The sequence below is a fragment of the Penicillium chrysogenum genome (genome assembly GCF_028827035.1).
Source record: "Penicillium chrysogenum strain IBT 35668 chromosome Unknown utg000002l_segment0_segment0, whole genome shotgun sequence".
In the NCBI taxonomy this organism is placed as follows: Eukaryota; Fungi; Ascomycota; class Eurotiomycetes; order Eurotiales; family Aspergillaceae; genus Penicillium; species Penicillium chrysogenum.
Genome location: NW_026622750.1, coordinates 4581043 through 4596654, shown reverse-complemented (window position 1 = coordinate 4596654; position 15612 = coordinate 4581043). Strand labels below are relative to the sequence as shown.

Below are 15612 nucleotides of genomic sequence, written 5' to 3'. Positions count from 1 at the left end.
ATGGCGCACATCCTCCACTCCTCAGGTATGTTGTGAGATATTCATAGCCCTTTGGAACGAACTTTGTTCCTAGGAGCCTGCCGTGCGCCCAGCTAGAGCCTGTTACGCAAGAGACCCAGTTAGACGTCCTAGGGACTCAACCCAATCCACAAACCCTTAGGTTGCTGACTATAGACGCACCAAAGGATACCAAAGATGCTGTTGTATAAATATAATACAAAGAATACCCATCTCTATCATTTACAACCTTCAACAATACTATATCTGACGACAGAAACAGCAATTACTCTTCTTTGCTATGGTGAGTCTGCCTATGTTGACTAATTGTGACATTCATCTAACAAGTTCTCTACTTACAGTTACCCAAACGCATGATGCCCGACTTGACAAGTACTGGTGCAACTACAGCCCAAGTTGCTAAAGCTGCACAGCACGGCGTTCATGCTCTATTAGAGAATATTCAAGCTAGTGAGCGCACAATTGGCCGTCAACTACTTTCCGTCGAAAAGCGATTGGAGAGAATTACATCAGAGGTAGAGGGTACATATTCTTGCGATATCAAACTCAGTTGCAAAGTCCACATTCATCTTCGGGCGGCAATTTCGAACACCCAAGATACATGTGAAAGGTTTCTGGGTACATTCAAGGAGTGGAAATATCACTCGTCCTCGCTCTATCTGCACGAATCGGATTATGGTAACTTTGATATCTTCGAAGTAACGGAACTGCGGCTATTCAGCGAAAGCCTGCAGATGTTGGAATATACAATACTCATGGCAGAGGAAAACTCGGTGTTGTAAGTGAAAAATGAACCCTTGATACTCGATCGGCCGTCAATCTTATTGTTTCACCAGATTGGATGAAGTCTATACCAAGAGCTCTTTCCGACGTGGAGTGGACCTCAATAATGTCCAGAGAGAAGGAATTATTCTCAGCAGCGATCGACATGAATCGGAAGAAACACGTACTACAGGACGGACGATTGGCACTCAAACGCATCACTCGTGAATCCGAAGCATACGAGATTTGGACGCAATACCACCGAAATGTCATTGGAGAGCTCTTGTCTGAGATCAGTCGCTTGCGAAATGGACAACCAGTCTATACCGAGGAAGAAGACCAGCTTCCTATTGATGCTATCAATGCAATGACCAGTGATCACCAATGTATGCAACGCGATGAAGCCCTTCATGGGGGCGAATCCCCAATACCTATCCTTTGGCGAACATGAGCCACTCATACCTCCCTACATGCATATTAACTAGGCAGCTGGTCATATCCATGGCAAGACAAACTCTAGCAACATTTCGGAACTTATGGGTGTGAGATTCTCAGCAATCAATTTGTATAATCGTTCACATGATGGCCTCATACTAGGGCCTCCAGCTCACCACGGCATTGCAAATTTGCTGAATTTGATACCCTACAGTAGCGACCGCGTTCGCCTTCCATGTCAGGAACAGAGAGATTGTCTTTCAAACCCTAATCACATGATACGCTAATCCAAACAAGAATAGCGCGTAAATAATTCGTTTTGTAGTGAACAAGGTAATCAATACCAGAAGTTTAAAATACCAGTATGGAAGATACAAGTCTACAATTTGACGCCTAGACTGGAAGCTCGATGCAAATTGAGCAAACATAGCAGCCCTTGAAAGGGCAATCTGTCAACAGTTCCACTCTCCACTACACAAAAGTGATTGGTTGTGAGAGCATTTTGTCTTCGCCTCACTTCTTAACCCCGCTCTTCACTCCTGAACTCTAGCATTTCATTCCCCAAACTCAGGCTGTATAATGAATCTGTTTGTCCCATATTCAGAGAAATTTATAGCCTATTCGATCTTCAAACCTAAACGTTCTTTTTTTTTCCATCATGGCAGCCAGGGCCTCTCTATCCCATGGCGATTACACGGTCGGATGGATATGCGCTTTACCCTTGGAGAAGGCAGCCGCAAAGCTGATGTTAGACTCCATATACCCGAGTCTACCACGGCCGCCGACAGACAGACCAAAATACGTACATTCTGGGAAATATTGGGGACCACAACATCGTTATTGCCTGTTTACCAAGCGGTGCTTATGGAAACGTATCAGCTGCTACAGTAGCGATGCAGTTGCTCTCAACTTTCCACCCTATCCGGTTCGGTCTAATGGTCGGTATCGGTGGAGGAGTACCAAGCAGCAACGCAGATATTCGACTAGGCGACATTGTGGTGAGCCAGCCAGCGGGCACATCTGGAGGCGTGATTCAATACGATTTTGGCAAAGCGTTAAGTGGTGGTCAATTCCAGCGAACAGGGATGCTGAACCGGCCACCTAAGGTCCTGCTGACTGCCCTCGCTACACTCCAAGCCCACCACTTCACCGAAGACAGTCGAGTCTTTGAATTCATATCCGACGTCCAAGCTAAAATAAAATCGCGGACGGCTGCGAATTTTGCACGACCGACCAAGGGCGACTTCCTATACCAAACTGAATATGACCATAGAGCATCAGCCACGTGCGTCGATTGTGATCAGTCAAAACTGACTCTACGGCCTTCTCGGGATCATGAATAATCGGTAATTCACTATGGACTGATTGCATCTGGAAATCAAGTAGTGAAAGATGGCAAACAGAGAGATCAGCTAGCTCAGGAGCTAGGAGTGTGCTGTGTGGAAATGGAAGCGGCCGGGCTTATGAATGACTTTCCCTGCTTAGTCATCCGGGGCATTTGCGACTATGCTGACTCACATAAAAATAAGGAATGGCAAGGATATGCGGCAGCAGTGGCAGCAGCCTATGCTAAGGACCTTGTTTTAATAGTTCCAGTCGACCAGATTGAGACTACTCCAACAGCACGAGATACTCTAGCAGACTCTGGTATGTCTAAATCTAAATTTGTGGCACCTTATCTGATTTGAATTGATGACTAAATCAAGCTTTCCGTGTGTAGTCCACCGCTTTAACATCCCCCTAGACCTTACCGCAGTTCCTGTGATTGAGGAATTTATGGGGCGACAAGACGAGCTAGATAATCTATGGCAGTATCTCCAACCAACAAATTCGCCATCGCGGAAAGTTGCAATCGTTCATGGGCTTGGTGGGATGGGAAAAACACAGCTAGCGATTCGCTTCGCGCGAGATCATAAGAATGATTTTACGGCTATCTTCTGGTTTAGTGGCAAGGATCGAGATACGCTCTTACAATTGTTAAGCTTTGCCTTAAACCGACTACCAGGACAGGGTTGGGATAGGGAGGCGACTGATGAAGGAGAGGTAGAGCAACGAGCCAGACATATGCTACGGTGGCTAGCATTGGAGGGCAACTCGCGCTGGCTGATCGTTTTTGACAACATCGATCAATACTCCCCGTTTAATAGCGCTGCTGATATGGGATATGATATTGTGGAATTTTTCCCCAAAGCAGACCATGGCTCTATCCTTATCACTTCTCGACTTCAAACTCTGAGTGGGCTAGGGAAGACTTTCCCAGTTCACAGGCTTGACTCTCATAACTCTGTTGAATTACTCTTGCAAAGCAGTGGTCTATCAGCAAGGAACACTACCGGCAAATTTGATGTCAATCCAGGTACTAAACCACTTCCAAAAAGACGTTACAGATAACACTAATATATACAGATCTCATTACTCTTACCGATCGTCTGGATGGACTACCTTTGGCCATTGTTATCGCCGGGGCTTTTATGCGGGAAACTGGAACCAGCATCACTAAGTACTTGCAGTACTACCAAGAAGCTTGGTCTAAGCTACAGCGGCAATCGAATCCTGGACGTCAGTACCAGCAAGGCAATATGCTACAAACATGGATGATCTCATATGTGAAATCCAGAGGCGCGACCCAAGGGCAGCAGACCTTCTACTGCTACTTGCCCGCTTCGATAATCGTGATATTTGGTTCGAGTCATTAGAAAATGCATCTAATAGCTCCGAAGTTCCAGATTGGCTCGAAAGAGCCATCTCAAGTTAACTTGAGTTTAGAGATTGCGTGAGGCCCTTGATAGAATTCTCTCTTGTTTACACAAAGCAACAAAAGGGAAGCTATGCGATGCATCCTGTAGTACAGGATTGGTGCGTCCACATAGCAGCACAGATAAAAGCGTGGACTCCCTCCAGTCTGATGAACTAGCACTCGTATGTGTTGGATACTCGGTCCCTAATGCAAGTGAACGCGATTATATGAAGCTAGAGCGACGGCTTATTCCACACGCGATTGCCGTACGCAATAGACAATACTCTGCCGACAATTTTTCCATTTTGGGAGGATTCCATGGACTTGGCAATCTCTACTCTGATCAAGGGAAGCTGAAAGAGGCAGAGGAGATGTTCCAGCGAGCACTGGTAGGTTATGAGAAGGCCCTCGGCCCAGATCATACATCCATTCTAAACACAGTCAACAATCTTGGCATTCTCTACTTTGATCAAGGGAAGCTGAAAGAAGCAGAGGAGATGTACTAGCGAGCACGGCCAAACAATGAGAAGGTCGCACATCTCAAGGCAAGTACGGCACGTCGGGCTATTAAGAAATTTGCTAGATTGTTTAAATAATAAGACTGCAAGAATTGCATGCCTGTAATGCAATTCGGAAAAATGGCAACATCACTGCAGTTTATCTTCTGTATGACATAAACAGAATCATAATATCACAGCGTCAACGTAAAGAAGGCTACGGCGAAATCATTGGTAAACCGACGCCTGAATATACCTATCCTGTGGACGGACAATGCACGAAAGACACGATTAATTTACTCAAAGTCCCGTGCGGTAGATGATACCCGTTTAATGGTTGGCCTGGTATGTTTTAGATCTGTACTACTAAATGTACAGATACCCAAGTTGGTAATTTACTTGTTCCGAGTGATACCATCCACGCTTGAAACAGACATTGAAATATAACTTAATCAAATATGGATTAGCGTATCATGTGATTAGGGTACAAAAGAGCTTATATGTGTTGTTCGATATAGAAGGCGGTAGCGGTCGGCACTGTAGAACTTCTCTTTACAGTTAAAGCGGCAATCTATTGAGAAGGTTGAGATCGAGCTTCGAGTTCAGCAAACAGTGCAAAACCTGTCGCAGATTCATGGTGAGGTCTTCGCCAGCTAAAAGGCTGATTTCGACAAATATTGCTCAATGACTCATAGGTACGGCAGTCTACTACCGCCATCGGGCCCATCATAAGAATCTGGCACTTCTTATTAGTAGTACTGCCGCCCCTTCTAAACTACTTAGGTATCTGCTATATACTTGCTGTATTTATTGCATGCTTACTATATTCGCTTTAACTAAAACGCCTTGTTTCATTATTCATCAACAGAATGCAGTCAGACAGCCTCTCTAGAAGAATCAGCCGATGATCTAAGCGGTAAAGGTGCCATAGGTAGGAGATCCCCTTACTAGTCCGCCCGAATTCGGCATTCAGATTAGAACTTGTTGCTAAGCGCTAATGCGGAGATTTAGACTTTTCATGCGTAGATATATTCTGGTCTGGTCGTAGATCGAATGTTGAAGTTGATGAATTGGTTAGAGATGCGAATCTATAACTGTAAAGATATTGATCTAACGACACCACGGTGAGACTTTAAACGATTTAGCAAATTTGTTTTTAATTAAACAAACCTATATAAATATAAATAAATATAAATATAAATATATTTATTTATATTTATTTATTTATATTAGTTTACCTATGTACTTCATTTCTTCGGCCACTTCTTCGCTTTCCCTTTCAGTTTTAGTGCTCAGTGCTGATTTTGCTAACTGAGTAGAAATGAGCACGCCCCTGAGCGTGGTAATGCAAACAAGTCAAACGTAGTAACCAAAGAAAACCCTGGCGAGATGTCAGTTGACTATCTATTCGGTAACAGACAGTTCAAGCAGTGACTTATATCCACTAGCTAGAACGACGCGTTTCGCAATTGTCCACCGAAATGCTCGGAGAACGGCGGGCTGCGATCAACCGAGACCTTCTATACTGCTAATCCTGAATACGTCCTCATCACTCGAAATCCTGGACCAGCTCCAACCAAGGAGCTATTTGATGCACAGGTGGATTTGATATATCCTACCGTCGCTTTCAAGCAGAATGTATAACGACTACTCAACGCGAATAAGATCACACCACTCAAAATCGCGCTCAGGATGTAGAACGTGCAAGTGAGTTCCCCAAAGATGTGTACTCACGCTCCAGCTAAACGCTATGCAGGATACGACATAAGAAATGTGACGAAACGCATCCCGCTTGTCTCAGGTGTACGAGCGCAGGCAGGGAATGCGGTGGTTATAAAAAACTCGTTGATAAGAGGACGCGCGAGTGGCGTGAATCCAATGCCAGAGACTCTGCCAACAATCAGAACAATGTAGCTCTGCAAATCCGATATCGCTCGAAAGCCCCGCCATCAATTACTGCAGTTCCTCTGCCTTTGTCCAGTACCTGCCAGATTGACGTTGACTGGAATGGGCGATGGTATCTGGATTTCTACCACAATCGCACAGCGGTACGATTTTCGCATTACTTCCAAAACTCATTCTGGCACGGGTTGGTTTTCCAAATGTGCGAGAATTATCCTGCTGTACGTCATGCTATGATTGCTATAAGTGCATGGCATACCCAGTTGGAACGGATTCCAACGAGCCATAAAGAAGATCGGGATCCCCGTCTGACTCTTCATCATTCTGCAAAAGCCATTGCTTGCCTTCGAGAAAGCCTCGCCCGGGAGATTCTATCTTCGCACGGCTTAACCCGCACCCATAGGCAAGTAGTGCTAGTCACTTGTCTAATTTTTACCGTCCTTGCTCTATTCCAGGGAGATCTCTATTCTGCTCGCACTCACCTTACCTCCGGTTATAAACTTTTCAAAGAATGGGATGTTCAGGATGATAAAGATGCTACTGGCCTGGCTCTGGAACAGGCTTTTGTCCAAATGCACGTCCACTGGTTCTTCTGCTCTCATTCCGAGTTATTTGTCGAGGATGCCAAGCCACTCTATAGAGAATATCAGATATTCCCGAACACTACAGCCGCTCTATCAAAGATTACCCCGCATATCTATTCTGGTATTGATCAGATGGACCGTGTCCAAGAATTTGCAACCCTCGTCTCGGGTTTGGTACTGGATCGCACTATCTACGGGTTTGATATTGGACCAGCAAGCTCTACCGGCCGCGACGCGGCAGCAGTCTCGATTAAGCTTCGGCTCTGTAGAAGTCGTCCCACGGCCTCCCTCATCGAATTGGATAGTCTCGCGCCAAGGGACTGCGATTCACTCAAATTCCTCTCGTTATGGATCGATATCATCGAGATCAAGCTTGCTGTCGCCAAAAGCCAAAAGCCAGATGAGATGGCTTACGATGATCACCTGGAGCAGTTCCAGAATATCACAAGACTTGTGCAATTTCTAGCAGGCCCAGGTTCGGGCTCAAGTGACGTCGAATCTTCGCCGTTCAATCACAGGTTCTCTATTTTGCCTGCGCTTCTATGGTCTGCGGCCAAATGTCGCGATTGGCAGGTCCGTCGTGACCTGTGTTCTATAATGCACAGGCGACCAGGTGATGGCTACTGGCTATGTGCGACAACTGTGGCCTTGAAGAGACTGATTGATGTGGAGTCAACTGCAGTGAAGCCGGGGGATATCATTCCAAAAGCTTCTCGGGCCTACTTGGTCAACGTGAACATTCGAGCCGAGGAATCCAAAGTTAAGCTACGGTATCGGAGGCCCCAATACGTGTCGCACTCGAAGCATGGTGGCGATGAATGGGAAGACGAGACAATGAATTACTAGCATCTTCTAAAATACTTCCACAATAGTTGACTCCGGGTACCCCTATAAAAGTGGCGGCAGCTAACTAATCCGGGGACAAAGTAAGCGAGCACATCGCCAAGGTTGGGAGCTGCCTAGCATCTGTGAGATTTGTCTTGTGTTATGTCAATATCGGTGCCTAGGTTGGCTGGGAGGTACTATGTATGTGAGCCAGCCGGAACGTGGTCGTTACAGTACGGACTAGTACGGGCATAGCCAATTGAGTACTTGAGAGTGTGATTTTTATATACTATAGAAAGTGCAGAATAAATAGGGGATGAGCTTAGTAAGGTCGTTGAGAGCCTTAGGATCATCAGGCAGATGGGGGTGCTGAATATTCCTCGGGCGCACTAGTAAAATGGCGACCCTCTTTTGTCGACACGCTTTGTTACCTTTGTTACCATCTACATTCTCGCGAACCCGACAATACTCCAGTCCCAGCCGTCCAAATCTTCCTCCCACTTCAAACAAACATGGCTAAGCGATGCTCTGTCTGCGACAGGTAGATTAAAACCGGTAGTGCGGCACACATCTGTCCTGGTGCTCCTGCTCCGAATCCCCCTTCCAACCCTCCCCAGCACAAGGCGCAGGATGAGCTTTCAACTGTCTTCAATATTGATGACGATAAAGCCCCCCTGCTTCGTTCATTTCATTTAATCTAGACAAGCAAACTGTGAGTCAAGGAGGCAGGGTATGGGCCTGCATGGCGCGAGTATAGGCTTCCGCAGCACACTGGGTTAAAAGGCAGCTCACACTAGAGTCGAATGTGAATGTAGGCATGGTGAGATATAACGATTGTTGCGTTGCGTATTTTCATATGTTGTCGTAATAGAATAGTGTCGGCCTTACCGATAATTTAGGAATTAGCGCCATTGCCTGACCAGCGAAACAACAGTCAAAAAGCCGAGGAGATTAGAAATATCTTGTTCTGAGGGAATTGCATCTCGTGAAGAAAAGAAAGGAAGATTGCCTTGACAAAACGATATGGCAACGACGGTTCCGTGAGCTTACCTTCCATAAAATGGGTTCAGACACAGCTAGGGGATTGTAGGCAGATAATCAGACATGAGAATAAAGTTGAAATAGGCAAGAGGCGGGTGTTAAAGATATGCTTCGGAGAAATCGTTGTAGAAGCAAGTAGGATGGAATAGTACTAATGGTAGGATAGAAGTTGTTGGAAGACAACTCACTGAAGATCGAGGATCCCGTGCTGTCGATTTGTAAAATCTGTCAGAAAACAGACTGATTACATGGATTACCGAGTCCAATACCATTGAATCATGTGATTTAGACTATGCAATTTGCTTACTAATTATGTGTCCGACCAGACTGTCAAAAACGGACCATTGTTGTTATTAGTTAGTTAGAGAATTTTACCATCGTGAATTTGCCAATACGTTCGCCATACACCTAGGCAAAATCAGAAAAAAGGGGGAAATCTGTCCAGCTGAAAAGGACAAGGTGCTAAGAGATGAGATTACAGTAACTTATGTCGACACGTCGGGATATTTTGGAAGATGCAAGGCTAGCGGAATGATATCTTCGTACGGACTAGTGCGCTTGAGGCGTAGCCCGGGAAGCTAAGAGAGATAGATTGCAGATATAACTGATTTCGAATATCACTGTAGAGGCTTTAGGCGAAGCCATAGGGACAATCAACAGCTAGTGCATGTTGCACCAACAGCATGCTTGGAGGCCGTGTGTAGCAACTGTCCGCGTACCCGACAGAGATTTCCTAGGGCCGTTTCGAGCCGCGGGAGGAAGACAAGATCCTCTGCTACAGTCTCACCAGCTCTCTGTTCAAACCGCGCAAATCCAAATTCTATCCAATGCACCTCGTTAGGGAAAAGGAGCGCCGGCATGTAGAGGAAAATGCCGCTAGGCTGAGGAGAGTTAGACAGAGGATCTGGGGACCTGTCCACCTGGGACCAGAGAGACTGTCGAGATTAGGGTAGAAAAGACATTCGATCAAGGAAGACCCTTGACCTTCATGTCCTGCAGGGCCGACCTTGCTAAGAAGATCCTGTCGCAGATCATCAGGGTCGCCGGCGAGACAGGGAGGCGGTGTCGGTATGCCAGAGGATTCATACCAGAGAGTGTTTAGGGCCAAGATCCATATCGTAGTTTACTAATGCTATAAGCACAAAATAGCCATTGACAACCGGTAGAGACCTTTTTATCCGAGTCATTCATATCAATTGGAAAGCTCGCTGGCAATGCTGCGCTAGGAGAATAATAAAACATGCAAACCTGTTAGAAGTTCCCCAGCATACCTCTTCCAGTGTGGACCTATATTGGAAATTAAAGAGTAACTAAAACACGAGCTCTACCTCCACCTCTGATCGCTTTGCGCTCGAAGGAGCTGTTTCTTTGTGTAAGAGTTCAAGAATACTTGCAATCATGATCTGTCCCTCGGGAAGTTGTAGGACCACATCGTCATCAACCACGACCTTTAAGCCTATGCTATTGGCCCAGATGATACGAGTGATAAGGCAAGGGTCGATCTGCAGTTTCCCCGCAAGTTCGATCTTCAGATTGAGAAAAGTGCGACCCGCAAGGTATATTGCGTAATAGGTGCCCTGAGGCTGCTTGCCGCCTTGAGTGAACAGGACATAGAAGCATGCAACTGCGAAATATTAGCAAAAATGAAGAAAGAATTTGCTTTTCTGTGGTACTAACCAGACTTGGGAGAATGATTTGCAGGAGGTGGAGAACTCCCTGAGGTCCCAGCCAGGTCTTTTGGCGGACGCTCTTGGCAACCAGAGCTATGGGAGTCCACTTGTACGTCGGCAATATTAAATAAGTGAGCCGCTCCTTCAGGCGCCAAGGGTATAGCACCTGTACTCTGTTGATCTTCCAGGAGCCCATCCTTCATGTTACCGCGAAGACCAAGTACAGTCACTGGACGTGAGGATGAAAGGGCCTCAGCTGTTGTAGCCAGCTCAGCGCGGAGGACTTCATCTGACGTAGGGCTTTCGCGAGGGGTTATAGACGGTTTGCGCTTCTTTTGCGGTGGAATATCAAACCGTTCACCGTTTATCGCGCTGTTGTTGTCACATCGTCTGGCAAAGTTCGAATTCGCCTCCCGGTGGATAATTTTGTTGTTGAGCTTTTCAACCCTTTTCTCCATGCGTATCTTGTCATTCCATGCTTTCCGTTCGGCACCGTGGTCTCTAAATAGCTTCACCACAGAGTAGCACATTTCCGGCTCGTTCATCATGGCCCTGTTTCCGTCGTCCGATCCTAACATTTCCGTTTTTGCACACAGCCTGACTGGTACTCCTTTAACCCCCTTTGAGCGGGTGAAGTCGGTCGACACAAAGTGGAATTTCAGCACAATAGCCGCCTCGTAGACGTTCGCAGTTGGATCAGCTGTCCAAGTGACACAAAATCCATTTACAGAAGACCTTCCCATCTGTACCTGGCACTGCCCCTGATTTCTGGCATCGCCCTGGGAAGGATGGATGAATTTGACAGCTAAAACCTTCCCTTTCCGCTCATGGGCTTCCTTCAGGCCACGGCTTTCTTTCCATAATTGCCATGATGCAACAGGGTTTGACCTCTGGTCCTCCCCCTCGAAAGACACATGCACAAATGTTCTATATTCAAAGGCTCCAGCTTTTCTTTGGGGTGGGGTAGAGTCTGCCACCGTGAGCCTGTATGGTTGACCCATATTGAGGTATGTTACAGGCTTTTCGTTGCCATGCTGGCGCATTGCCGTCGGTGCTTGGAGTGTCACATTATAACGGAACCTATGAAGAATATTAGCAAACAATAAATGTAGTGTGCGTTAAACCTAGGCATACTTTTCGTTGACCTGTGCCTTGGGTGTGGCCAAGTCAAATATTGGGTCTGATTGTTTACTGCAACAGGTGAAAATGTCTTGGTCAACTCCATCTAGCGCGGCGTATTTAAAATCATGATGAACGAGAGTCGTCGATATAGCATCCACCTGCTCAAAATGAGTATTGCCATGTAGGCAACCTTGAGGCTCAGCCAAAGGAGTGACGCAATCGAACGCATTCCAAAAACTTTGCGGAATGGATCGGACTTGTTTATCAAGAATGGGCGAAATATTTGCGTTCCACTGAATCAACGGAGAGGGAATGTCTCCTTCGTTATTGTAAAAGACCCCGCTTGGCCTTGATAAATTGCGATCGTGAATTGTCTCGCGCTTTTTGACATCACTCATCGGAGAGGATGAATCGGTTGCATGAAAACTGTGATGTTTTGAGTAGCCGCTTTCTCGCCCCGATGTTTGACCAGTGTTTGCCTCGTCTGTGGGTGCAGTGTCAATAGGCTCATATCCTTTGACATAGCTAACAGGGAGCACTGGATCGCTCACATCGAACTGGACACCTCCCGTTTCCTTTTCGCCTTGGCAGCTCAAGAAAAGATCCCCATACTTCTCCCAAAACTGATTAATGAACTCGTCATCTGGTTTGCGCATGATTAATAGGTTAATAGTGGTGGCGCTGGAAAACGCAAAAAAAGTAAGAAGTAGGATAGAATAAAAGAAAAGGGAAAGAAGGAGATTCTAAGGCAGAGCTAAATCCAGCAGATCTCGCAACATCTAGGAGCGAGCCAACTTTTGCGCCGCATTCGGAAGGATGGAAATTCCAATATGCTGTGGAATTGGCCGAACCTAAGCTAGGATTACTCGTCTACGTCAGTATTCTTCGAAACAATTATGTCGGACTTATACTGCAACCAATAGAAATCAAATTAAGGGGCTAAGGTATGTGGGATGAGCCCACTCTTTAGAGCTAGAGTCGTACTCTAAGCGTCAGTCACTCACGATACTGCTACCGCTCTTTCCTTTTTGAGGAATTATCAGTATAGCTACGTATAACGTTCAAAGTTTTGACGCACTAGGCAATTTATCGGTAGGCTTAGAAGACCTTTTCAGAACATACCTTTTCCCGTCGGCAAATATCCCTTGGCTGCATACCTCCGGTCGCTAAAGTCTTCCGTCAACGAGACTAGACGAGACATTTAACATCTTGGTGGTCCTGTTGATTCGCCAAATAGGCTTTTAAGGTGTGATATGCAATCCGAAGGCATATAGAATCATTTTTCCATCTGTCCGTGGCTGTATACAGTGCCGTCTGAAAATATCTTCATCTTTGGTATATTGTCTGTCTTCCTCGCATAGCCAGCCCATTTAGTCACCTAACGTATTAGATTATGAGGGTATAAAACAAAGGAGCTACGGATTATCAGGTACTATTGTACTCAATAAGAACTGAACGGCTGTTATCAATTAGCGGTCTTTGATTACATCGCCACGGATATCGCAATAGTAGCAACAAAGCAAAGTGAGGCTAAGCTGCAGACATGCCAGAAGGGGCGAGCCAAGTCTTGAGAGATTCATCACTTATGATATGACCTGATCAATCAGAGGTCCTGAGTGACCGAATCCGCAATAGACGCCTAGGTAGCGAAGAGCTGCCGAACTAGATCGCTAAGGGATTATTCTTGTCTGCAATGTTTGCAGAAAGCTTCCACGGAATTTAGAGCAAGGATCGGTATTACAACTGTGAATATTTGTCATTGCCGGGGGCCGAGGCGATCGTTGGGAAATGGACTGAAAACTCATGCTTGTAGTTCGACATAGTATGTCTTTTGTCAATTAAAGAGGTTCACTTTGTTCAATATTTGTTGATTTCGTTCCGCTTTTTCATTTCAACCAGCTGACAATAAGATCGTTTCGACACCGTAAAACAGCCGATATCGAGAGATTGCAAGAGGTGAGAGGAGTGCGGAGGCACACAAATTGGTACTAATTACTTTTCTTGCATATTCGATAACGGGTAACATTTTCTTCCGTGGCCGTCGGGTATCGAAAGCCGATACAAAGGCCGAAGACGTAGTATTCACTGTGAATGCCATTGCGTACCAGTTGTTTTCGTTTCCCAGTATTCACCCTGCAGTTGAAGTATACGAGCGACATACGTACAGTGGGGCATTCGCATTATTTTGTTCATTATATTTGTTCTGTTTCTTGCGTTTTTGATGTTTAAAACCCTTCTCCTCTGGAAATTCGGCAATTTAGTACTGTTGCGATCTCAAAGCTCATTTTGAAGAGCTAGGTCCTCTTTAGTAGAGTGATCACGAGCCCTTTCGAAGCGTGCTTGAGACTTAGATTAATGCATGAGATCCTTATGACTCAGGTTTCCAAAGATTGCGAACGTCACCAAAGGGCCACGATAATCAATGTCAGCCTTTAATTCCGCACCAGTAACGTGATCTTAACTCTATAGCAGTAAAACTTGAGCACAATAGTAGCTAGACACCTTTCAGTATAACCAAGAAAAACTTAAGTCGTGAGAGAAACATGGTACCCAAATAACAAAAGGGGACTGCAGGAGACGTGTGAATTATTGAATATTGATGTAGCCGTACGACCATGACGAAAACTTATGAAATGTCCACGGAAATGGGCGCCATATCTTGGCCCGTTAACAGTTCTTGGATTCGGAATTGTAAGTGCAATTCACACTAGTAGAGAGCAGAGCTGCTCTTGCCAGAACGACCAGATCATCGCTTGGGCGGTGCTTCGCCGCCAAGAGGGGTTGCTACTGGGAATTAGCGAAATGCGATAGCTTGCTAGGAGAACTTACATTTCTCAGAGACTTGATTGTTCCTGCCGTCTCGGTAGCGGACAGAAATCCCACAGCAGCGGAATCGATTGGCCATCGCTCCAAATCATTCACGCCAACAATGCCTTCATCTTTGTCACATTTCTGCATGAGCCGCATCGTAATCAACGTAAGGGCCGCAATATATGCAGCTTTGGATTGATCTGGTGTACAATCTACACAAAGGTCCAAACACGCTGTGAAATGTTAGTCAGATAATGCAAGGACGGGGCCGCCAACAAACCTATCTTGATGATCCCGTCAATACCAAGTAATATATCGTCACAGGCCAGAGATTGATGCGCAAGACCAGATAAAGCTAAATAGCGGGCACCGTCGAGGATCTAGAATGTCAGGACAACTCCATCGATAGGGCCATGATGGACAAACCTGGCATATAATCGATCCCAATTCTGCCTCGCTGGGATAAACAGATGGAAAAGCAACAACATGCGCGAGAGTGATCAAGAAGGACGCGAGATCTTCATGAATGTAGCATTCGTGTAAGGAGAGAACGTTCCTGTGTTCAAGACGTCCAAATCTGTAGATTAATTTTCGAGCATTTTCTTTCCGATAGGTCCGGATGGCTACCATGCGAGACGGACGGGTGCGGCGTGTGGCAATTGTAACTTTGCCAGCGATCTCATACGTAATGACTTTCCGATAGGTATCCCACGGCGACTCCTGCCTTACGATCAAGACGGAAGCAATGTTTTCAAGACCACACAAGCGGGGCAGACAAAGGCTCTTGGGAAGCCCCGTGACAACCTTCGATCTGCTGCGGCGGCGAGGTCTGGTTGGTTTCGTGTTGGCCGCCGTCTGACTTTCGCAGGTGATGGGGGTTGACGTCGAGATGGGGAGCTGAGATTGAGCTTTGATAGTGCCAAGGTCACATATCATGTTTTCTTTGGATGGGTTAGTTGACATGACGAGAGAAATGTGTTTTCTCGGAGTCAATATGTGCAGCAATGAAGAGAGAAAGTGGAATTCCATTTATATTGTAAGCGCAGTGTTAAGGATTGGACTCTCGGCAATGAGAGGAGATAGCAGCTTCGACTGACTGTCGTAAGATGAGGCCGATGAGCCACAGCGCTTACATACAAACTGTTAACGGCACGCGTATCATTTTACAACTGACAATGAGCTGTTCAGCCACCATGAACATGAGTCTC

General features: G+C 46.0%; 4 protein-coding genes across 4 annotated transcripts; 3 read left to right on the top strand and 1 right to left on the bottom strand.

Annotated features, from left to right (window-relative positions):
- Positions 1-1231, top strand: N7489_004993 (uncharacterized protein; the record flags this gene model as incomplete). The annotated part of the gene is made up of 4 exons (XM_056710745.1): positions 1-25; positions 175-203; positions 360-796; positions 877-1231. 4 exons carry the CDS (start codon positions 1-3, stop codon positions 1229-1231), a joined length of 846 nt encoding a protein of 281 aa, XP_056569166.1.
- Positions 1232-1873: 642 nt separating this feature from the next.
- N7489_004992 (Pfs, NB-ARC and TPR domain protein) lies at positions 1874-4458 on the top strand (the record flags this gene model as incomplete). The annotated part of the gene is made up of 7 exons (XM_056710744.1): positions 1874-1912; positions 1968-2511; positions 2602-2862; positions 2960-3571; positions 3622-3887; positions 3936-3988; positions 4062-4458. The coding sequence occupies 7 exons, from the start codon at positions 1874-1876 to the stop codon at positions 4456-4458; spliced, it is 2172 nt and encodes a 723-aa protein (XP_056569165.1).
- A 1713-nt stretch (positions 4459-6171) lies between these two features.
- N7489_004991 (uncharacterized protein) lies at positions 6172-7781 on the top strand (the record flags this gene model as incomplete). The annotated part of the gene is made up of 2 exons (XM_056710743.1): positions 6172-6252; positions 6303-7781. The coding sequence occupies 2 exons, from the start codon at positions 6172-6174 to the stop codon at positions 7779-7781; spliced, it is 1560 nt and encodes a 519-aa protein (XP_056569164.1).
- Positions 7782-10111: 2330 nt separating this feature from the next.
- N7489_004990 (uncharacterized protein) lies at positions 10112-12249 on the bottom strand (the record flags this gene model as incomplete). Its single annotated transcript, XM_056710742.1, has 3 exons — positions 10112-10425; positions 10479-11551; positions 11606-12249. The coding sequence occupies 3 exons, from the start codon at positions 12247-12249 to the stop codon at positions 10112-10114; spliced, it is 2031 nt and encodes a 676-aa protein (XP_056569163.1).
- Positions 12250-15612: the final 3363 nt, after the last annotated feature.